The sequence below is a fragment of the Diadema antillarum genome, unplaced genomic scaffold (assembly GCF_040938485.1).
Source record: "Diadema antillarum isolate AM-2024a unplaced genomic scaffold, OU_Dant_1.0 seq00000243_RagTag, whole genome shotgun sequence".
Classification (NCBI taxonomy): Eukaryota; Metazoa; Echinodermata; class Echinoidea; order Diadematoida; family Diadematidae; genus Diadema; species Diadema antillarum.
The window spans coordinates 668,453-692,520 of NW_027271287.1; the positions used below are offsets into that span (position 1 = coordinate 668,453).

Here is a 24,068-nt window from a genome sequence, read left to right on the forward strand (position 1 = left end):
AGCCAGAAATAGCATTTTTTTAAAACTCTTTTATAGCCAAAAAAAAAAAAAGAACTTTATTCGTCACTAGTTTATTCGTCATTTTTTTTTCATAATGAATGGAATATTGAGAGATGATGACATCGGCTCCGTCATATTCATCAACTGTTCGATAACAGTGGAATGTTTAAAGTACTAGTAATATATTGTCTGCCAAAATTATCGAAACTTCACAATTTCATAACTTCTCTAATTTTCATTCGATTCTGACCAAATTTCACTGTTGTGAAATATCACTCTTTCTTTTCAGAATAACTTCAAACTGGTCAGGGATTGCCATGTAAGTTATTTGTACCATGCAGAAACTTGCTACGCCGCGTCACAACTGGATTGTTTACAATCACGCATGTGTAGTTCAAAATTGACAATATTAAAACAATAATTTCTATAAATGTCCTCTGAAGACCAAAAGTGATTATTTAAGAATACATGACAGAACATCTTACATTTCTTATTATGATAGTTATTATTTTTTTTTTTGGGGGGGGGTGAAAATACTTACTTTCCTTTCCTCAACAAGTACGCTAATGCAAATCCGACTTTGTTAAACATGTCGATGATTAATGAGGTTCTAAATGACGCGTGCAGCCTAGTTAGGCCCTTTGCTCAATTGCTAATGGGGCACGCGCGCTTGTTGTGACCGTGACTTCCGGTTTGTTGGCAAATTACCGTAAAACCTCCTATTCTCGCGTGTAACGCCAAACGGTGTTTGCACTGCATAATCTTTACTTCGGTGTTCGTGGCGTACAAACATGGTACAAAGGAGGGGATATGGAAGACATGTCATATCGTCCAGAGGTTACCTTATACTGTATTGAACTATTCGTGCTGGATTCCTGCTCAGTGTAAACATTAGTTTCACTCATCCTCACTCCTGAATATCTGCCTACCAAAACGTGTCTTCAAAAAATTGTGGTACCGGTAAGGTCGGTTGCCGGCCGGTGCGAAGCTACTTTGTTGTTTCTTTTTCCTGTGACCAGGGATCTGTTATTTTGACTACGTATTCAGTCAGTTCACAGTTATCTACTGTAAACCATTGCATGACATATTTCGAAGGTATATGATGCAGCTTGTATCTCTAAATCCAATATCAAGTCACACACAGATGCTATCTTGCGGTGAATTGTTCTGTAGACCGGACCTGGGAATTTTGAGCACGGCACGTTATTGTAGGGGGCGGGGCGACACACCTCACGCAGCAGCAGACTCCGCCGGGTGCAAAAATCATGGCGGTATGGACAGCCGCTGCATGTGGTAGTGTGCAAGTACAAGTACCAGGTACAGTGTACGTAGTCCACCTGCCACCAGTCAGTTCCAGCCTAGCAGCCTGTGCTGTGTTTGTACGCCGCGCCTGTAGCCGTCTTTACGACAGCCGATCGTTCTGGAGCTCGGATGGTGATTCCTGCTTGCTGAATGTGGAAGAAGATCTTGCCGTTAAAAGCAGATTCTCATTGGCTCGTTGTGGTTGACATCTGGAATCAAAATGTCTGAAACTGTTGGAAAGGTAAAATTGTCTGCACTGTATCTGATTGTGAAGGGAGAGCGAGTGAGACCATTCATTCATGAGTGGACTCTGTTTCGAAAGGTCTAAAATTGTAACGTTAATGGAGTCATCTCATAACAGAACACACGTGTTTGCTTGTTCACTGGGCCGGAATCGATCCAGTGACAATCTCATTATTTTTGTACTTTGGAGCGCCACTAACTATGCAGCTATGGGAATAGAAAGACAATACCTTTAGTTTTTACCATTGCTGCAATGTAACGCTAATCTTCTGTTAGATTTAGTCGCTGGGATCAACATGAATCAATTGAATGGCCATAATGGCAATACAGTACAGGCTGCTCCAGCATCATTATTCATATTCATAAATTTGTAATCATATTGCTGTAGGGCCTATACCCAGTAGGGCAGAGTCTAATTAGATCTGGAGTGGATTCTATATATAGGGGCCTATATATATATAAGATAATATGCTCTGAGCTCTGTTGTACCTCTTGTTTTAGTGCATATCGATACTCCCATATCCATGTAGATAAAACTACAAAGTAGCTAATCTAGAAATCATTCTTAAAGTTTTACTTTAAATTATTTATGTATTCATGTATTTAATTGCAATTTCCACAAATGGTTCAAGTTCCCATTCACTCCCATTCTTTTCTTGGGTAGGTCATCACTTGCCGTGCTGCTGTGGCATGGGAACCAAAAAAGGAGCTCACCATCGAAACGGTCGAGGTTGCTCCTCCTCGGGCAGGTGAAGTTCGTATCAAGGTGTGTTTAAGAGAAGACCCATGTTGCTGTCAAGAGAAGCAAGGGTTGTTGTTTTTTTTTTGGATGAATGAATTTATTTACCGGTATTTATTTACTTATTTATTGATTTTCTATTATTTATTTATTTATTTATTTAAGTTTTGATTATTTATTTATTCATTTTTATTTTCAATTTATTTATTTATGTATTAATTAATTTATTCATTCATTCATTCATTCATTTTTATATGTTTATTTAATTGCTTTCTTCTGTTGGTAATGCCAAGGCAGGAATAATGAAAAAAAAAATGTTTCCATTTATGCAATGTCAGCATTTGATTATCATTATCTCATAGATTTATACATTTTCTCTGAAATATTTTTCTTGACTTTCTGATTTGCTTTTACATTCCTCAGTTAATAATGCCAGGAATAATGGGGAAAAAGTGTCCCTTTACACAATGTCAGCTTTTGATTTCCAATATCTCATTAATTGGTGCATTTTCTGATGTGATATTTGATTATTTTTTAGTCTTAAACCTAGACCTTCTAAGAGCATGTTTGGAGGAAGTAATGCTTATAGATAGTCAGAACAACTTTTTTTTTTTTTACTTTCCTCTGGGATGTTTATTATTCTGTGTCACACAAATGAAATATTTATCGGAGCAGATGTTTATCATGATATTGCTATTTCAACAAAAAGAAGACTTTGGAACATGTAATAGACTGTCTTGTCAGAGAACAATCATCGGATAAGAAAAAACATGATACATACTAGTACATCATGAAGATAAATTTCTGAGCAAACAACGCTTTGTCTGAAACGCTTGCAGATCACATTTACTTCACGCCATAGACTTTTCATTGTTAGCAATACATATGTTATGATTGTTGTGAATTAATTAAAGAAAATATAGCACTGTTTTCCTGTATTTACAGTCATAAATTTTCCTGTGTACAGGTGTAATAATTACTGCAATGTAATGCCAAGTTGCAGACATCAATAAAAGTGAATAGATCGTTTTCCATCACTGATATAATGTAAGTTCTATCCCTGAATAATCATTCTCTTACTTCAGGTCATATAAACATTACCAACAAAAAAGTTCCCCTTTCAACAGTTTGCCATAACATTGTTAAGGTACAATGTAAACACGAATATCTGCTCGCTAAGCCAAACATATGAAATTCTACCAACAAACATAACCCTAAACCCTAATTCTAATCCTCACATCAAACTAACGCTAAAACCCTCTCACAACCTTTACCCGATCCCTGAGTTCTTGGAGAAAATAATTGTTGCACAAGCAAATGTGTCGTTGTTTCTACCACACAGGTCAGTGACTGCCTGGCACCATCTCTTCATGGTGTTGATCAGTCTTAGTGACACTTGTGTAGTGTAAGGTGTATTGGGACAAGGAATAAAACTGAGCACTCTTCCAACACCTCACTATGCAAATCTCTTAGCCAAGAAGGGGATTTGAATGGCTAAATGAACATGAATTCATTTTGCTTTCAGATTAATGAAGTTTCACGTTGTTGGGATTTTGTTTACAAACTTGTGCACTCAACCACAACTTTTTCTTTCCTATTGGTAACAAGCTATGAATACATTTTTAGGGACTTTTGCGAAGTATGAAAATTGCTGAACATTTCTCTTTGGAAAATTTTGGCTACTTCAGGACTCCCAACTCCCATACTTGTCACTAGTTTGAGGAATTTTGATATTTTAGTAGTGATTCGCCAGATAATCAGAGATCAAGCAGTTGAAGTGGCATGGTATTGATGAGGTTTTTACAAATTTAACATATGAGTGTGGATATTGTATGAGTCTGATATTTTACTTAAATTAAAGAACTACAGTGCATTCCCGTTATATAATGAACATGGTTGTAACAAAATCCCGGCTACAGCGAAATAAAAATTCAGACCGCAACTTTATCCTCTCTATTCTTCTTTATTGTTTATATACTCAAAACACTCAATATGTATAACAAAATTTCGATATAACAAAAGAAAATTGCAATTCCCAAGGACTTTGTTATAGCAGGAGTCCACTCACATGCAAAGAAGTCTTTGGTAAAGTTCTTTCAGCACAGGTCAATTTTTCACATGGTATTACCACGCTGTCCATACCATAGGTGTTGGCAACAGGAGTATGCCACACGGACGCCTACACCCTCAGCGGGGCGGATTCCGAAGGGATGTTTCCCTGCATCCTGGGCCACGAGGGAGGCGGAATAGTGGAGAGCATTGGGGAGGGAGTCAAATCTGTCCAGCCGGGGGACCACGTCGTACCCCTGTACATTCCCCAGTGCTACAACTGCAAGTTCTGCAATAGTAAAAAAACCAATCTGTGCAGCGTCATCAGGTGAGACCTCTTTTTGCCGCAGAAGTTTGTTTGTTTGTTTGTTTTGTTCATGGCTCGATTATGTCACACCCTTGGCATGGTCGGCACTTTTTACTACGACTTTTGCAAAGATCTGTTATACATATAAAATCTGATGCTAAAAACCCACTGACCAGTTGCTCAATTGTCCTTGCAAGCTTGGTTGTAGACTAGGCCTAATTATAATGCCCCATACCAGCCTACAGTAAAATCACAAATGTTTGTTTGTGGCATGAAATTTTCACAAATTGGAGCTGACTGCCCTTTTCATGGCATGCTTGTGCATGTTGCCATGTGCCATTTTGTAGACAAAACTTTTCTCATGCAGTTTACTTTCGCAAATCTTGGGTCCTCACGGAATACATGCAAGTTTCATACACATGAAAATTTCTGGTTGTACAATATCTGTGTGTATTTGCCACATTCTGTAAAGCGGGGTTCCCACTATCGTATGATCTATTACGAACGCCACGATTGGACATTCGTAACTAATCGTGGAAGTTTCGTTGAACTCGTCTGAAATTTCATGTTTGGATACGAGGTTTTGCGAGTCAATACGTGTTGGTTCGCTTCGATGCGATATGGTTACGATTGGTCTATTTCGAGCAATACGATCTGTCACGATCTAATCTCCAGTTCAAATACGATCCGATAGGATTGTCCCAATTGAGTCCATGATTGGACCCGATCTACAAACTATCATTACGATCAGGATCCCCGATTTGGTGCGTACAGCTACGTTCTGATACGTTCCAATACGAATACGGCGAACTAATGTGGGTTGTTGAGATAAGATACAATATCTTTCACGATTGGGATCAAAACCGACCCCCATTTAAGGTGCAATTGGACCCGAATGGGAATATGGCCTACTATCCACAACCGTTGACGATGGCAAGGGTTGACAGGTTGAGGATGATGAGAACGTGACCTTTGTAGTATTGCGCACGACGATTACGTTATCATGAGATAGAAAATATCACCTAGGCCGGCCACAACCTCAGACAGTCCCTTCTCTAATTTAACCGAAAGAAATTAATAGATTATTGAATCGACGTGCTCATCCCCCCCCCCCCCCCCCACCAAAAAAAAAAAAAAAAAATACACAAGATCAGATCATTGCCCCATCTTCTCAAGAAAAAAAGATCAAGACAAATGTTCTCACCTTTCTTTGAAAAACATGAAGAAAATGATTATGTATGATGAAATTGAAGCTGAAAAAAAGAGGATGGGATCTTTTTGAATTCGAACATAATATGTATTATTTACGCTCAATATAAGAAAGTTGGCCGGACTGATAGCATTGCTTGTGTGTTTGATTTCATATTCGTATTGTATGTATCATGCGCATTTTTATTTCAAAATGTTGTCATCTCATGGGGTATTGAAATTTTGGTTGGCTTGGCTTGATTTATTGTTTTGTTTGACAGTTTTTAACAAAAACCAACATACAAACAACAGAAAGGTAACTCCCCTAAAATAATGTCACTTTTTAATAAAAAAACAAGTCTTAAGCAAAATTATTTCCCAGGGGTATTGCTACACTTATTGACTAACTTTTATGTGAAAAATAATGACAGTGACCTTTATAGTCGTGCACGAGTGACCTTACATCCGCGACAATGGTCACTTTTCAAAAATTACAAAAGTTACTTTGTGGGGTATGTTTAACATTCTACTTCTGGTGGATGTTTCAGTGGTGTTGTTATTTTATCTTTCATTGTGCAACCCCTCCCTTATTCAACCTCGCGGAATACAAAAAATATACAATTTGCGTGTAAAATAAGGGCATATGTGCAAAATAAGCAGAAGGAAAGTGAAAAAGTCGATCCTGATTAACACGATTAAGAAGCACGATTAGATAAGATTTGCTGCATTTTGATACGATCCAAGACAATCTGATGCGATGATCACGATTAAAAATGAATCGTGTTAATCGTAGAAAATTTTTGAACCGTCCAAAAATTTTCTACGATAAATGCGATTGCCACGATTGACCTCAAGATCTGATACAATCTAACACGATCTGACAAGATCACCATGATTGCTTCACGATTGAAACTTCGATTTCAATCGTGGCGCCAGTCGTGATAGTGGGAACCCCGCTTAAGTGATACTGTAGCTACATGTATGCAGAACATTTATGTCATATATCAAACCCAAAACTGTGACTTTGAATGCTAGATATCTTTGTGGTTTGTATTTGGTGCTCTTATTTCCTTCCTTTGAGCAGGAGAGGGGTGTGACTTCAGCAGTGTATCAGGCACGACAATACGGTGCAATTAACTCGCCAAATCATATGACCTCGAAGCCTCATTTGCATAAATTAGACAGCTTGTGTACGCAAAACCGCTGGGCAAGTGTACCAGGACAATCGCAATATCTCACCTCAGACACCATCGAATGATTAAATCTATACAGCAAATTGAAGAAGAAACTATTCTCTAACTTGCAATGTTAGTTATTTTGAGTTTTATTGAGGATAAACATGTGAAAATAATGTTTTTCTGTAATAACTATTTTTCTGTGACCCGATCCCATCCCTTCTCTCTCTCTGCTCTCTCATTCCTCTCTTCTCTCTGTCAAATCCTCTAGGTCCACCCAAGGAAAGGGGGTGATGCCAGATGGCACATCTCGCTTCACTTGCAATGGGAAGACCCTCTACCACTTCATGGGGACCTCCACGTTCAGCGAGTACACCGTTGTGGCTGAAATCTCCATAGCAAAGGTAACCCTGACTTGATAGCAACCTCCGCGCTGAAAGGGCAGTGACCTTTGCAGTGTTAGTACACTCATTTAAATCCAAAAAGATTTTAGCAATTCTCTTGAAGTGTATGTGGCTCTATTTTGATGATGCTACTTCGGACTGATTGATGCTTCTGTCTATATGTTCACACACGGATACATTTAGTCCATGAAATACAATGTATATGGGCATATGGTTGTGACAATGTACAAAAGTTTATATGCTGGTTCTAAATCCAGTAATGAAATACATTTCCAAACATTTTGCATGGACAACACAGATTATAAAGATGTTTCGGATGAAACAAACTCCGAATTAAAGCTAAGAAAATATAAGATTGGTTTAGTATATGGAAATACAATTTATACTCATATGGCTGTACTTTTTCCTCAGGTAAAAAAAGAACATAATGTATCTAGTGACACAATGTATGTCAGTAAAAGATCAGTACAAATTGTACCATTCTACAGACATTTCTTTTTTTTCTCTTAACTCCTTTTGTGATATGTTAATTCAATTTGATATAATTTTTCAAGATTGGTGATATAATGTGTAGCTCAACCACCATAAATGTAGAAGTGGCAGCTCTCAATGAAAATTGGCTATCGCATTGTTTGAATGTTGTACCATTGAAGCATGTGTGATTTATTCCAATCTCTAACCTGTTTGCTCATCAGTCCTAGATGGTGCAATATATCCACGCAATGAGGGGCTTCTGTGTTGAAGGTGCCCTTCGTACCCCCGCCAATATTTGATTTAGGGATCATGCCGCATTGACTGCGCACACCGGTGCATGCCATGCGTGTGCTCCTTTAATACCACTCCCACTGATTTTGTGCAAAGTAAATGCTAGAATGCAAATACTTAACTGCAAACACACAAACACACACACACACACACACACACACACACACACACATACATACTGTATATATACTCATTAAGTTTTAGCCTTGGCACCACACAATACAATAATATTTTAGGTGGACCTGTGCTCTATAACAAATTTAAAGAAATATTATTATTATTATTAATATTATTATTATTGTTATTATTATTATTATTATTATTATTATTATCATTATTATTATTATTATTATCATTATTATTATTATTATTATTGTTGTTGTTATTGTTGTTATTATTATTATCAATTTTATTATTATTATTATTATTATTTCAGAGAATCATTTCTTTAGTTATATAACTCTTAGCCAGACAAGATACTGTTTTTATGTCCAACCAGATCTATTATATGTTCTTCTAGAACGTGGAGACTGTGTTAAAGCTTATATGCTAGTTAGATAGTTTTTTATATGTTTCATACACAAGGAAAGAAAGCATACTGCACATGTCAGTTGCTGTCGATAATATAAACAGTATTCCTTTTTTTAATGCAATCCTTTCAAATTCACTTCTATGATAATTATTCATAATTGCATGTCCATGCAACTACCTTTTGAACTGGTTTTGATGTCTTTGCTAGATGGAATTGTGTATGAAGGGGGTATATATGCTTACATGCTAAATGTTGAAATGTCTCAAAGAAAATGAATCCCGACAGGTAGGTTGAGCTTCTGCCAGTCCTTAGTTTAATAGGCATGCTTTCAGAGACTCCAACTCTCCCGTTTTCGACGGGAGATCTCCCGCCGAAAGCCCATTTTTGCACAATCTCCCGTTCTCCCGTTTGAGATTTGATTTTTTGAAAATAAAATGAATTTAATTGAAATTTCTCCCGTCCTGGCTCTCTGTGTCTCCCGGTGGAAAGGATTTCTTATTTCTATCGTATGTTGAAAAAATAAGCCTTAGATAGCACCAGAGAACATCTAGAATCCTAGGAACTTCGCGCTTCGCACACATCAACTTGGAGTCTCCTGTTTGCTAGGGGTTTCGGGCGGGAGAATCTCCAGATCAGAAGGTGCTTGGGGTTGGAGTCTCTGTGCTTTCTCCGGCTAAATGATTATTCATACAGTTGTTGTTGTTGTTTTTTTCTTGCTGTCTGCTGTCTCAAGATCAGTTAGAAATGGGTAACATACGGCTATGCTGTATGTTTTGCAAGGATTTTATTTTTCCGAGAATTTCCCAAGTGGGGTGCCAATCGCAAACTTAACAATGTGCAAAATTATTAACTCTGACCTTAACATAAATGTGACATGCGCGATTGCCTGTCTCCCTTCATTGCTGTACTCCATGATTGCAAATCTACTCACGAAAATGTTGGGAAGTCCTGATTTGCGAAAAATTAAACTTGCTAAATATATTGCATATTGCTGTAATGAAAGAAAATGTAATGTGGTATTTGCATTTTCCTGCTGCTGTTTCTAGGTAAATGCCAAAGCCCCGCTTGACAAGGTTTGTCTTCTTGGGTGCGGTATCACAACTGGGTACGGTGCGGCTCGCATCACTGCCAATGTAAGTCAAATTGGTGGCTTCCTTCGCTACATCAATCAGTTCCCGTCTAATATTCTCCAGTAATATATCCTCTAAATGCCAAGACTTGAGAGGATTTCAAACAAAAACAAGGTCTGTGAGGCGTACTACCGTACTATTAATGTTCTGATGCAAATTTTGAGTAACTGATTGTATTTGCATGCATAATATTTTGTGGTAATTGGGGATTGCACAGTAAGACGATAGAATGTTTGTGTAATTTATTACAATTTATGGATGTTCCTTGGTCATGAAATTGGGTCTTTATTACCAGGGAGTGATTATTTGGAGATGAGTGTGAGCCATAGGGTCAAAGCCATGGGTATATGTCAAATTAACACATGTGGGATTGTGCCATTAAAATTTTAAATCTACATACATTTCAATTTCTTTTGAATCATGTGAAACTGTTATCCCACAATTTCAAGATATACTATAGATTCATTAAGAGAATTGTGGAACATGGTAGAGGTGTACCAGTTGCCATAGGAGCATTTCTAGGTATTATGATTATTCTTCGACTGAGTTCCCTTTACCTTTGAAAGTGAAGGTATTGAAAAAGAGGCATATGAAATTATAGTGCTGCTTTCTGTTGGATGATCCACAGGTTGATAAAGGGTCCACCTGTGCCGTCTGGGGTATCGGCTGTGTCGGTCTGGCTGTCATCATGGGATGCAAAGCTGCCGAGGCCTCTCGCATCATCGCCATCGACATCAACAACTCCAAGGAGCAGATAGGTGAGTGAAGTCAAGATGTAGGCTGCTAGCATCTTCCCCCCTCCTCCCCCCCCCCCCCCCATGACCTCTTATAAAGCAGCACCATTGTTAACCCTGTGGGGACTATGGCGTTATTACAGAATTTGTGACAAGTGCCTAATAGTTGCTGGTGAATATGAAAGACTTAAATTGGGCTGAAGCATAAACTTTTCACTATATTGTGCATCCTGGGTGTAAAGATGTCATTTGTAGGGATAATTCCGTACCCATGCTGTTTCTGAAATCTGCATGAATTCAAAAGGAGGCCGTGAGGTTGGGTTCACTCTGGTCATTGCCAGTGGTGCACATCTGTGATGTGGAGTTGAAAGTAGACCTTTCTGGGGAACATGCAGGAATGACTCTTGCGGAAACAGCCGCCTCTGTCACAGAGAGGTACATATAAGACTGTTTCTGTCAACCATGCTATCATGAAATTTTGAAGACTCAACATAAGAAGTTACTAGTGCCGGAGGAACATACAGAAACATGAGAGACACAAAGAGGAAATACTTATGAATGTATGACAAGTATAATGGTTTTGAAATTGAACTTAAAGAAGTGAAAGATGGTTCCAAAAGGTAAGTTTGAAGCACAACCTGAAGTGCCCTTTCCTCTATTTTTTTTTTTTTTTTTTTTAGATTTCTCCCTGACATTCTGTATTCAGTTGTCTATGACAAAGAAGAATGAATACCTCAAAAGCTTACCGGTTCATAACAAAAGAAGAGAATCTAGTTCCAAAACTCTGCAGCCTGTGATTAAGATGGGACTCAAAACACGTAATGTCATTTCTGTGCACTCAAAGGCGATATAACCTTTTTCTGTTGTGTCCTCAGCAAGAGATTTTGGTGCCACTGATTTTGTGAACCCCAAGGAAATGGACAAGCCCATCCAGCAAGTCCTTTCGGAGATGACAGACGGAGGCCTTGACTTTACTTTTGAGTGCATCGGAAATATCCACACCATGGTAAGGCAACTTTGCTATCTTCATCACCAGGACCACTTTCATCACTGTCAGTTATCATCATCATCATTATTCTCTTACGAGACACATTATGGTTGTGGTAACACTAATCATCGTTATTGTCATCATAAGCATCGTAATAGTGTTTGTCTGTTTTTATCACCTTTATCCTGATGTGATGATACTCCTAGTGTGCAAGGGAACCCTTGTAATTACTACTTTTTTTTCCATAATATTGTTAGTATCATCATTTTCATCATTCCATTGATATCTTAGTAACAAATTACCTCAATAGTGTAACGAAACTCCCAAGGCCATACAAATGTTGACATGTGTAGCCACACTGTTGTGTGCGTGCATTATACTTCAAGCTATTTTTGCTGGTGGAATGAGCGAACCAACTCAGGTAACACTTGCCAGTTTCATCATATGATTGCCACCATCGCTAGGCATCAATGTCAGGTGCAGTGGTATCATCACAATCACTAACATCATTACCACTAACTGTCATCATCATCATCATCATCATCACAATCCTCAGCTTCATCACCAACCTAATATATCAACATTATCATCACCATAATAATTATGATCATCACCGTCATCATCATCATCGTTATCATTGTCACAATCAACAGCATCATCACCGTCGCCACCACCATCATCATCGTCCTAATCAGATTGCTATGTCCTTTTCAGTGAGCAATAGCTACACTTATGGATATGGGATATGTTGCCTTTTTCTCCTGTGGCTCAACAAACTGTGAAGTTGGCAGTGCAGTGGAGTTTGACTCTTGGTCATAAATCAGGGATATCAGATTTTAATAGTAGCACAGTATGTACTGACATCATACAGATTTATGCACACCTCTATATAACAAAGGATAGTCCCAACAACCAGACTGATTGCTAACGACTTGCCTAACTTGGCAAGAAGTGATAATACAGACATGATCCCAAGTATTGAACTAATTCACAAGTGCCAGGTGAATTTAATTGCTCATTATTTGATCCACAAGGAAATATTCATCTATGAATTTGAAAACGTCTGTAGTGATTTCACCAGAATTTGCATTTTAAAAAGAGATAGCTGTGAAGTGCAGCAGAAACGTATGTCTAGTGAAGTTTTTGCATATCATGCAATAAAATAAAGATAAAGAATAGCAAGCGAGTGTAAAACTTAGTGGTTTAGGGCAGTTGCCCATCACATATTGAACTTTATACCAAAGTGAATTTGGAGAGTGCTCTCGAGATATGGACAATCTGACACTTTGTGCAATCTTTGTGATTATGTAATGTGGATGTGTCTCCTATAATAACAAGAAAGTTGAGATTAGCTGAAGTTAGGTACCTCATGTCCTACAGATTGTCAGATGAGACCATGATGTTTTGTATGTATCGTTTCCTCCCTTTGCTCTTGGGCCCATAGCGCCAGGCCCTGGAGAGCTGCCACAAGGGCTGGGGTGTGTCCACAATCATCGGGGTGGCTGCAGCAGGGCAGGAGATCGCCACCCGTCCATTCCAGCTGGTCACCGGGCGTGTCTGGAAGGGTAGCGCCTTCGGAGGTAAGGGCGGTGGTGTCTTGGAGGGCTTCTTCATTGACCTTTGGCAACAAGGGATGGTCGCACTTAGAGGATCACAGTAGATGATGAACGGCGGGGGAAAGAACGTGCAGAATGTTCTGGAGGAAGTGTTTTGAAATTCCATCAGGGCGGATAGAAACCATGCAGTAATGGACACTGTATTTTCACCAAGAAAATTCAAGATCATATAGTTCAGTCAAAGTTCTCTAGGAACACTGACCACTATGTGTCAAGGAAACTCTGTCAAGCCTGATCCAGAGACTATCCACAGTCACTCCAGGGTCTGCTGATATTTATGACATAGCTCCCAAAATTACAATTGTTCAGTCTAAAATCATCAGTAATCTTGGTGTATTTTCTTGTTTCTGTTGTTTTGTTAATTTCCTTGAATTCACATTAAGTTCTGTCAAAAAGAACAAAGTCTCACTGTTCCATCATTTGATAATAATTAATATATGACTTTTGTTTATGTGGAAATGTTCTTTGAAGGTGAGGGCAGTATTATTTGAGAAGGTTACATGAAAGGATGTTTCCACACCCGATGTTTGTTACATTTTAAAGGAGGTAGGACTGATCAGTTATTAGTTGTGTCCTGTATTTAGCAATGCCCAACTGCACAGAAAGCAATCCATCCACTCGCACAATGATGCGTCCGCTAAGACCGTATTTTGACTTACTCCATGGTAGTTGTGTAAAGCATAGAATTAGCCCGCACAGTGCCCAACTCCTTCATTGTCTAGCTTGGTTGTGTGGTGCTTCCTCTCTCCACAAGGGTTCAAGTCCCGTGACGGCGTTCCACAGCTGGTAGAAGATTACCTGGCAGGCACGGTGAAAGTTGACGAGTTTGTGACCCACACCATGGGCCTGGACAAGATCAGTGAGGCATTCCAGCTCATGCACGACGGTCTGAGGTGAGCCGTGTTTGTCCTTTTTATCATGTTATGTGATAATCTTTCTCATTCTATCTCTCTCTCTCTCTCACTGTTCTGGGAATAGGGTTTTACAGAAAGCATCAAAGACTTGGCTTTCTACCCAGAGAAAGTAAAGATATGCAATTATGGCAGAGTGAATGGAAAGGGGAGATGGGGATGTTAGAGGAAAATTTGCACCCTCCAACAAGGTTTCTGTGATTCCTTTGTTATTCCTCTTCCCCACAGCTTCACTGAGCCTCCTGATTTGTTTCTTGTGTTTGTGACTTCAAACTCTTTATCTTTTTCTTTTTCTTTTTTTTTTTGGGGGGGGACGTTTGGCATAATTGATTACTTTATTTCTTATAGGAGATTTTGTTACTAATAGGGTACGACGAAGGGCTTAGTACTGTAAGATTTAGTTCTTCTTGCGCGACTAGAAAAGATATACAGTCAACCTCGCCTAAGTCGACCTCGCTTAAGTCGAAAACTCGGCCAAGTCGAAGCTCCAGAAAAGTCCCAATTTTCTCTTTACTTATTTCTTTAAAATAATCTTGCACAAGTCGAAGTTTTACAAGTCGAATTTCGCCTATGTCGAAGATAATTTCGAGTCCACATTTGTGTAGCGAGCGTCTTTGGGACAACAAAAACGGCTTCCGCGACAATAAAAACAGTGTGCGAGTTTGACTGCAATAATGTTTACGAATTTGATTGCAACTGTTGAAGAATTTTGAAGTTCCCTAGTAGGTGCCTATTCGCCACGCTCGCAAACATTTGCAACTCAGTGAGACTTTGCGGAGCATGCGAACGATTTGCGAAGGACATGAATGGCAAAATCAAACATTCGGAAGTTTTTATCCGAATGTGTTCCGAAAATGAAGCAAAACACAAAACAAAACAAAAACACGCATTCTTGCACAGTTTATGCCAAGTTCCCATGATGTAGGCCTATGTGTAAATGTCGCGTGTATACTTTTGCTAAAATACAGCCAGTTATGTAAACGAAAAACACGCAACGGAAATGCAACCACGCAAATTTTTCATTAATCATGGAGAATTTTTTTCAAGGAGATTGATAACTGTCTTGAGTTTAGGATTTTCCTTTCCTGTATTTTACCTTTCTTTCCCTTTCATCTCTCCGTTGCGTATGTGTGTGCAGAACGTGAGTGCTACCCCAAAATTCACAAGCATCTTTTTTTTCTAGGTTCCCCCACACATTATCTTAAGTTTCAAACATAATTTCGGCGTGCATTGGGAGTTACCTACAGTGTATTTTGGGACTTTTTTATTAAAAGAATAATGCGTTTTCAAGCAGGCCAACAGTGTATATACAGGGCTCGACCCTAACGGTGGCCCGGGGCTACCAAAATTTCGGAAATGAAGATTTTGGTGGCCCGCGAAAAAAAGTCGGATGTTTGCCATTACTTTTTTTAATGAACAGCGGTAACAATCGGCTCCGTATTATGCTGAAATAAATGTCAGATATTTGCTTTTAATTTTGGAAATGAATAACGGTAATATTCGACTCCATATGATACTAAAATGAATGTCGGATCTTTGCTCATACTTTTGGAAATGAATAACGGTAAGATTAAGCTCCGTATGGTGCTGAAATTAATGTCAGATATTTGATTTTTGCGTTCGGAAATGAATAATGATAATATTCAAGTCCGTACGATGATAAAATTAATGCCGGATGTTTGCTTTTACGTTCGAAAGTAAATAGCAATAACATTCAGCTCAGGAAGATGCTAAAGTAAATGTTGAATGGTCACTTTGACGTTCGGAGATGAATAACAATAATATTCAACTCCGTATTTGTAAGACCATGATTTAATAAATGTCGGATGCTTGTTTTTAATTTCAAAAGTAAATAAAATGTATAGCAATAACATTCGGCTCCGGAAAACGCTGAAATAAATGTCAAATGATTGCTTTTACGTTCGGAAATGAATAGCAGTAATATTCTGCTCCATACGATGCTAAAATAACTGTCGGATGTTTGCTTTCAAATTTTGAAATGAATAACAGTAACATGTAGATCCGTTCGATGGCAAAATTAATGTTTGATGTTTGCTTTGACGTTTGGAAATGAATAACAATAGTACAAGTGTGTATTCAACTCCGTACGATGATAAAATAAATGCCGGATGTTTGCTTTTACGTTCGAAAGTAAATGGCAATAACATTCAGCTGCGGAAGATGGTAAAATAAATGTCGAATGGTCACTTATACGTCCGGAGATGAATAACAATACTATTCAACACCGTATTTGTACCATGATTAAATAGAATAGATGTCGGATGCTTGTTTTTACTTTCGAAAGTAAATAGCAATTACATTCGGCTCCGGAAGATGCTGAAATAAATGTCAGATGATTGCTTTTGCGTTCGGAAGTGAATAACAGTAATATTCTGCTCCATACGATGCTAAAAGTACTGTTGGAAGTTTGCTTTTAAATTTCGAAATGATGCGTTCGATGGTGCAGCGGAAATTAACGTTTGATGTTTGCTTTGACGTTCGGAAATGAATAACAATAGTATTCAACTCCGTACGATGCTAAAATAAATGCCGGATGTTTGCTTTTACGTTTGAAAATAAATAGCAATAACATTCCGGAAGATGCTAAAATAAATGTCGAATGATCCCTTTGACATACATTTAAACGCATTTTGATTATTACAGTCCAATAACTAAGTTTCTCGATTTTTTTAAAACTCAAAACAAAACAAAACAAAAAAACACTTAATACCATACGTATTGCTACCGTCTACTGTATTTCAACTGCCAATAAAGACATAAAAAGACCCTGCATTTTAAAAATTTATCGGAGAGTATCGCGAAACATGCGCGAGACATTCTCCGAAGAAGCTTTGGGGTCTGTTCGAGGTTTCACGAAGATTTTGCGAACATCGCGCACGTCTGGCGAAGGTCAAGCGCTATGTCGAGACAGTAAAGACATTTTCAAAAACAAATCACGACCAGATCATGACGCATTGTGCGGAAAAGTTCATTGAAAAAAAAAAAGGAAAAAAAAAAAAATATATATATATATATATAGTCGAATTTCGCTTAAGTCGAAGTGTTTTCACCGGTCCCAATAGATTCGACTTAGGCGAGGTTGACTGTATCTACAATTTCTTCTCATATTATCTTTAAAGCAAGTTTTTTTGTTTGTTTGTTTTTTTCTTGGTGTGTATGTGTGTGTGTGTGTGTGTGTTTTGATTGTTTTTTCACCTGAGTAGCAATTTCATACACTTTTATAAGGTCTAGATCAATCTGGTGTGCTTACAAAGTGTATGTAGAAAAAACTGCAGCTTCATGTTAACATCTTTGATTCCAAGCTTACATGATGGATGAACTGTCCTGGCAACCTTTCCTATTTGGGTTTTTGAACTTACTTCATTTGCAAGTCTGTTGGTGCTTTACATTTTTAAGAGCTATTCCATTCCTTTAAAATTGATATGTGATGCAAGATATGAAATAAGTCTACATTTTAAAGATTTATGTGGGAAGAGTCTTATCGAAAGATCAACTATGTGCATACATGTACTCCTTGCACTGTCCAGTGTTTTTGCAGTATACGACTGATGAAATGAAATTATTTCATATATCATTGTCCATAACTTCCATTCATTTATTACTGAATTTAGGCTTATATATCTCTTTGCGCAGTATGTTGATAGATTGGGGTGCTTGCATATCGAGTTGTTATTAAAAATAGCAATCGGTTCACAGCTTTTGACTTTGCATTTCTTGGAACTATGCAGCTCAGAACTGTGGCCAAAATAACTGTGTAAGGTACTCATACTGGATGTCTTTTAAGTGCTACGCATTGAACAGGAAAGTTTTAAGCAGTGCACCTTGCTTGTTCTCCCTTCTCGCCCAATGCAGCATTCGTTCCGTCGTCAACTTCTAGATACTTGCAGGGCGAGTGTGTGATCAGAACCAGTCAGGTTCATCTTCCCGTGTCTTGTAGCAAGACGGCCACACACCTTTGACGATGACGTGCCATACTAATCCCCATCCGGTGTGATAGACATGTGTGATTCATGGGCGCTAACTTCAGAAATATTTTACTATCAGATATTGTCATCATTGCGAAACTAATTGTCTGTATCTATGACGTACTTGACGTACATGTACTGTTCCACATCTGTTTTGAATCACGTTTTATACCTGATATGTTATGAAGTTCTGCAGCTCTTATCCTTTGTGGTGGAAGAAATTGTGTTTTTATTGGAAAATTAGATATCTTTGGAATGATGAGAAATGTGAGAAGCCATGATGAGTTTTCCATTGAATTGAGTGTAATTCGTAACCTTCCATTCATTTTGTAATGTCACCGTTGAAGTCATAATGATGATAGAAATATGGAAGTTTTTTCCTCCTGAGATTATTATTATTGTTACTTTTTTTAATTTGCCAATGATCCTTACAGTTTTGTCAATATTATTGGGAGCCTCTATGGCTTAGTGGATATGACCACAGACTCTCAATCATAAGGTCCCTTGTTCATGTCCACTGCCAGCAGGTGTCATGCCCTTAGGCAAGGCACTCCATTCTCATTACCTGATCCTTCAAGAGGGGACTTAAGTATAGTCTCTTCCATGGTAACTTGAGCATGTGAGAGCTAGTGACCATGTATTCAAAATACATGCAAGTCCGAACACAAAGGCAAGATCAATTTTCAGTGGGGAGCTTCCTCTTTTTTTAAATTTCTGAATGACTTTTCCCTGTCAATGGAAGTGCCTACCTTGTTTGTGTTGAGTCATCATTACCTGTGCTTTGTGTACTATCATCGACTAATAAATTCTCAGATGGAAGTAACTGAATGCATATATGTCAAATACTGAGTTTGCCTCTCATTTCACTGTTATTCTCTGCTAACATGATTTCCAACATGCCATCTTCATTTTTTTAAACCCATAAAAATCTTTTCTTTTTTCCTTTTTTTTTGGGTGTTTTTGTTGAGCAGCACTCCTTGTAAAAGCACCCTCCTCAAATTTGAGTCTTATTTCACTTAAACAGGAAGCTATCCTTGCAGAGGTCATATTTACAGACTATAGAACATGACCTCCGGAAAACTAAATAAGAACACAGGCGTTGTTTAGTTTTGCCCTAACTTTGACCACAGGTGGGACTTGGACATCTTCAACTTAGAAGACTTTTGAAGAATTGACTGCAGCACAAGCAGCACGCTTGAACACGAGTGCAAATCATTTGCTAGAAGCGAAATGTTTTTTTTTTCCCTAAACAAATTGATGTATCTCTTCATGCATACACACTCACACACACACACACACACACACACACACACACACACACACACACACACACACACACACACATACGTTGTCCGTGCATCATATTGCAGGTTTTTTTTTTTTCTTTTTCTTTTTTTTGTGCTTATGTGAGGATTCAGTTTCTGATTTTTGTTGGCGTTTGTGTTTGGGTGCGTTTGGAAGGTTTGTGTGTAGATACAGTGGACTCCCATTATATTAAAGTCATTTGGATTTACAGTTTGTTTTTTTTGTTATACAGAAATTTTGTTTTACCGGACAAATGAACAATAAAAAACAGAGAGCTGATAATGTTGCGGTCTGAATACATGTATTTATTTTGTTGTAACTGTAATTTCGTTTTAACTGTGTTCATTATAACAGGAGTACACTGTATTTTACTTTGGCATTTGTGGTTAGTGCGCGTTTATGTGTGTGTGGTTGTGCGTTGGTGTGTTATTGGTGTGTGCTGCTGTTGTGTTTGCTTGAAAAATGAGATATTTGATATTTTTCACACATGAAGAGTTTGATGTCTTAGCCATCTCCTTTCATGCCATGAAGTTTAAGGACGTGTTGAATTTTGAACCTCCTGCTTTTATGAAGCATATTACCATGGAGGTGTCAATCGACCTATTGTGTTTACAAATTAGTCAAATAAAAAAATTATCATTGGTATGCTTAGCAACACGGAGATGTCAAAATACCACACTCGATATTAATGTTTTAGGCTTCATCAGGCTCTTGCGAAGGTGGGTCACATTTACACACACATTTTCCACTGCAGTCATACTGGCAGCTCAGGTTTTACTTGTATACATGAAGCCATGGGTCAATTTACATGCAGATGAGACAATTTTGTAAGGTATAACTGGTGCTGACTATACACTTCAGCGGAATTCCGTAAGGTTCGAAATTGCACATGTTAAGACAAAAAAAGCAAAAAAAAAAGAAAAAAGGAAAGAAAATCAAAAGATAGGTACTAAGAAAAGTCCAGTGAACTTCTGAAAATTTAACCCTCACAAACCCAAAGGCAATCTATCATGTACAACTGAAATGGAATTTTGAGCCCAGAATGTCTTCGGAGGATTTTACCAGACAAACTTCACCAGAACCAGGGTATATGTATGCGCCATTATTCTTGCTGAATACAATGTACATCAAACACAGATTTTTTTTTTTTTTTTCACACAGCGATGACACAACATATGCGTCATACATCCTATCCAACAGATGCCATAACAAAATAATCAGACATGCACTGTATTTACTAGAAGATCCATCTTTATTGTCACATGAGAAAAAAATAATAATTCTACAAGGGGAGTCCTATGTTACAGAGATGGGCCTAGTATCAATAATGCATAACTGATTTATTTTATCTATTTGGTTACAAGAATCCAACAGGACAATTCTGAAATTCATCAGAAAATGTAGACATTTTCACTCTGATTTTCATCACGAGTGCTCTAACTGGACACACTATTGGTTTGTAATGACACTCTAATGTAAAGTACTTCTTCATCCATAACATCAATTCTCTATACTACAACTCAATGTCCATGGAAACTATAATGATCGTCTCTCCCATCCTTTTTGGTATTCTACATAAGCACAAAGCGGGTGTCAACTGTGCTGGAATCCTGAGTTTTTCTGGTCATCAAATTCTTGCATTGATCTGCGACAAAATCTTTAAAAAATGCCCAAGTGCTTCACATTTTTCTTTTGGGTCTCTACGCATATACAGGTGCATATTTCTTTCTTCCACTTAAGCATGTTTTGGTATTGGTATATTTGTCATCATCTGTACCAGAAAGCAGACATAAATGAATAACTATGTAAGAAATAACAGTCACATCTTTTTGTTCTAGTTGCATCAGATTTCATACAGTAGCTTCTCCAAGTTCTGGTAAAAGCTAGTTGTGAAATGACGACAATTATGTTTTCCTCTTTGAACTCGAAGTACATGTATAGCCATATTTCAGATATGTTATGGAAGTCTCATCACTATTTCACCCAGAGAATCTCCAAGACTATCAGTGACAACACAAATGTTAAGGGGGGGGGGGGGGGGGTTGTGGCTCAGCAGTTAAGACAGCAGTCCCTCAACCATGAGGCCCCTGGTTCAAATCCCATAACTGTTAAATGTATTAATAAGTTTTCATAAGTAGGGTACATGTACTTCATCTTCACTGCCACATCTATAGAAGAGGATGTAAGATTCTCCATCATGTGTTTGCCGGCTTGTAAGCATTTAACTGCTTCCAAACAAGGATCCAAATTCTTATAACTAGCGACCCAATGCCAAAAATCTCAAAGGGAATGGAGTAGTGGATACCACTGGCTCATTTGTTTAGGAAGAACCGAGAGTACCATTCATTCATGAAGACAAAGTGTCGTGAAGGCTGCCAAATTTCTTCTGCAGCTTGATGAACATGTCATTAAGAACAGACATCCATTGTTGCACATCCTTCTGAGTTGGCAACAATAAACCTACTTCAAATAATTGATCCTTCTAGCACAACACTACTTTCTGGAAATACCGCTTTCAGAATTGTAACTGTAGGGAGCTATTGATTTTCTGTAAAACACACAACAGTGGACAACGTTTGAGACTCATAAAAAGGACATCTGGAGGTGGCCCACAGTGGACTAATTATGTTCCCCTTTGACATTAAAAGGGGGGAGGGGTGATTCTGCCCCCTCGACGTTTCATGCAATAATTCTGTTATGCGGGAAGGCCTTGTCATTAAGCTTCTTGACTTTCTTTGTTCAAGTCTCTCGCAACTTTAGAGACCACATTTGAAACGTCTGTACGTACTCTTGGGTACCGGCCAATGCTGGTGTAATAGGCATGCTAACATTAAAGAGGCTCTCCTCTTGATATTAATATATACTGTAGTAGTATTCTCATAAATAAAAGTGCAAAAATTCGTAAAAATGCACTCCAGCATGACCACAATGTACGGGACACTCTACTGTGAGTGATATACGCAAACAAAATATCTCTTTTAGACAATTCTTATACTACACCACATCTTGCACTTGTAAAATGTTGTCTTTCCACAATATCAAATAACAATATCTTTTCAATATTTCATGGGGGGGGGGGTGTGGGGTCTTAAGAAGCTCACTGATATGCTGAGCTCTGATGTTAAATTTTCGTGTAGAGTCCATGTATAAAATTATTGCACAACATTTAGTCCCAAACATCCTTTTTGGTGTGGGATGCTAACTACTTTCAGACCTAAAAACTTTGGATCACATATCAATTCCCATCCACTCTACTAAAGGGAGCTGAAATAAACTGCCCAAACTGTGATGATTTTATCACAATTTCGCAGATTTTCCACACAAAAAATAAATAAAATGAGCATGTTGGGAGACTTGTCAATGATATCTTTGTTTCAGCATCTACCATTTTTACATCATGTTCCTTTCCAGACATCAAAACCTACACATATCTTCCTTTAATCGGGGTACTCTCTTTCCCATGAACAGAAGAGCGCATGTACCAATAAATCTATTTCACAGTTCATGGAAGTTTCAGAATGACAAATCTTCATTGAATGATAGAAATGTTCTTTCCCTCTGTTGCAGGTGGTGCGTGAAAATCTTTGTGATCCATAATCCTAGATGGAACCTTTGCCACAAAAACTACCTGTCTGTATCCCATGAGAAAGGTATAAAGCCATTACACAAACTACAACCACTTGATACTGGGGCAGTACATACAATGTACAAGAAAAAACACAATGGACCAAAGAAAAAGTATAAAACTTTGACGGAAGGTACAATTCTTTCTACATATTTTCGCGGACCTCTACTTATGAAGCCGTGGATAAGCAGTCCATATTTTCAAATGACACAGGAGTTTTGGCCTGAATGTTTGTGACACAACCTCAGTCACCAGGGGGTTAAAACAAGCCCCACAAACTAAAAGTACCCTCTCAAACATTTTCGCTGGTTTTCTTCAGTCACATTACAGTGGAAACTCAGTATAACAAGACCCTTGGGACCAAGACAATTGTTCTTCATAAAAGGTAATTTGTTGTATCAGAAGTCAAGATGAAGTACAAAACAAAGGAAATATATTCATTGGGACCGGAGAAATTAGTTTGTTATATCAGGTACTTTGTAACATCAAACCATAGAGTCCAGTTCAATTACATACAGATGAATGGAAAAGATGTATAAACACCTACTGAGGGAAGAAGATGTGATAAAAACGCCTGTGAGAAAGAAAATAGTGACTACAAGCATTGTGAAGGTAGGAACACTTAACCCGTTGAGGACGGTTTGATTTTGCTACAACATGCATTTCCCATAGATGCTTGCCCAAGTATACTAGAGACTCGTCCTCAATGGGTTGAAATAGTTTTTCTCCATCTAAAATCCATCAAGCATGGTCCCCATCAAGTTCTGTTCATCAGAGATATGCTAACAGACATGATTAAATGATTTTATAAATGGCTCTTTAACATCTGAACAGCTACAAACTAAAAAGGACATGGCACCTTATTTTCCTCCCACGTATCATTTGAACGTAACCAATAGAATATATTTGGGCAAACAATTTACCTAAATGCATCATCTTTTATCATCTTTCATGAAGGGGGTAAAGGCAAAGATGTGTCACTTTTCTTCGTCATCAAGACTCCCCCTTGAAGCAATCTTTGAAAAAAAAAAATAACAACCCTGGTCAGTACTAAATAAGGGCATGGGCT

At 38.1% G+C, this 24,068-nt stretch overlaps 1 protein-coding gene across 1 annotated transcript; it reads left to right on the forward strand.

Annotated features, from left to right (window-relative positions):
* The first annotated feature begins 1,377 nt into the window (after positions 1-1,377).
* On the forward strand, positions 1,378-18,126 carry LOC139729454 (alcohol dehydrogenase class-3 chain L-like). Its single transcript, XM_071640376.1, has 10 exons — positions 1,378-1,543; positions 2,210-2,311; positions 4,432-4,661; positions 7,275-7,407; positions 9,751-9,837; positions 10,463-10,592; positions 11,444-11,574; positions 13,001-13,136; positions 13,927-14,065; positions 17,957-18,126. The coding sequence occupies exons 1-10, from the start codon at positions 1,523-1,525 to the stop codon at positions 17,979-17,981; spliced, it is 1,134 nt and encodes a 377-aa protein (XP_071496477.1). The 5' UTR covers positions 1,378-1,522; the 3' UTR covers positions 17,982-18,126.
* The last annotated feature ends 5,942 nt before the right edge of the window (positions 18,127-24,068 follow it).

Bases quoted from the DNA above. Each gene is read 5' to 3' on its own strand.
- LOC139729454 (XM_071640376.1), top strand. From the start codon at position 1,523: ATGTCTGAAACTGTTGGAAAG. The intron at 4,662-7,274 runs GTGAGACCTCTT...CAAATCCTCTAG, and splicing joins AATCTGTGCAGCGTCATCAG to GTCCACCCAAGGAAAGGGGG. The intron at 13,137-13,926 runs GTAAGGGCGGTG...TCTCTCCACAAG, and splicing joins GAAGGGTAGCGCCTTCGGAG to GGTTCAAGTCCCGTGACGGC.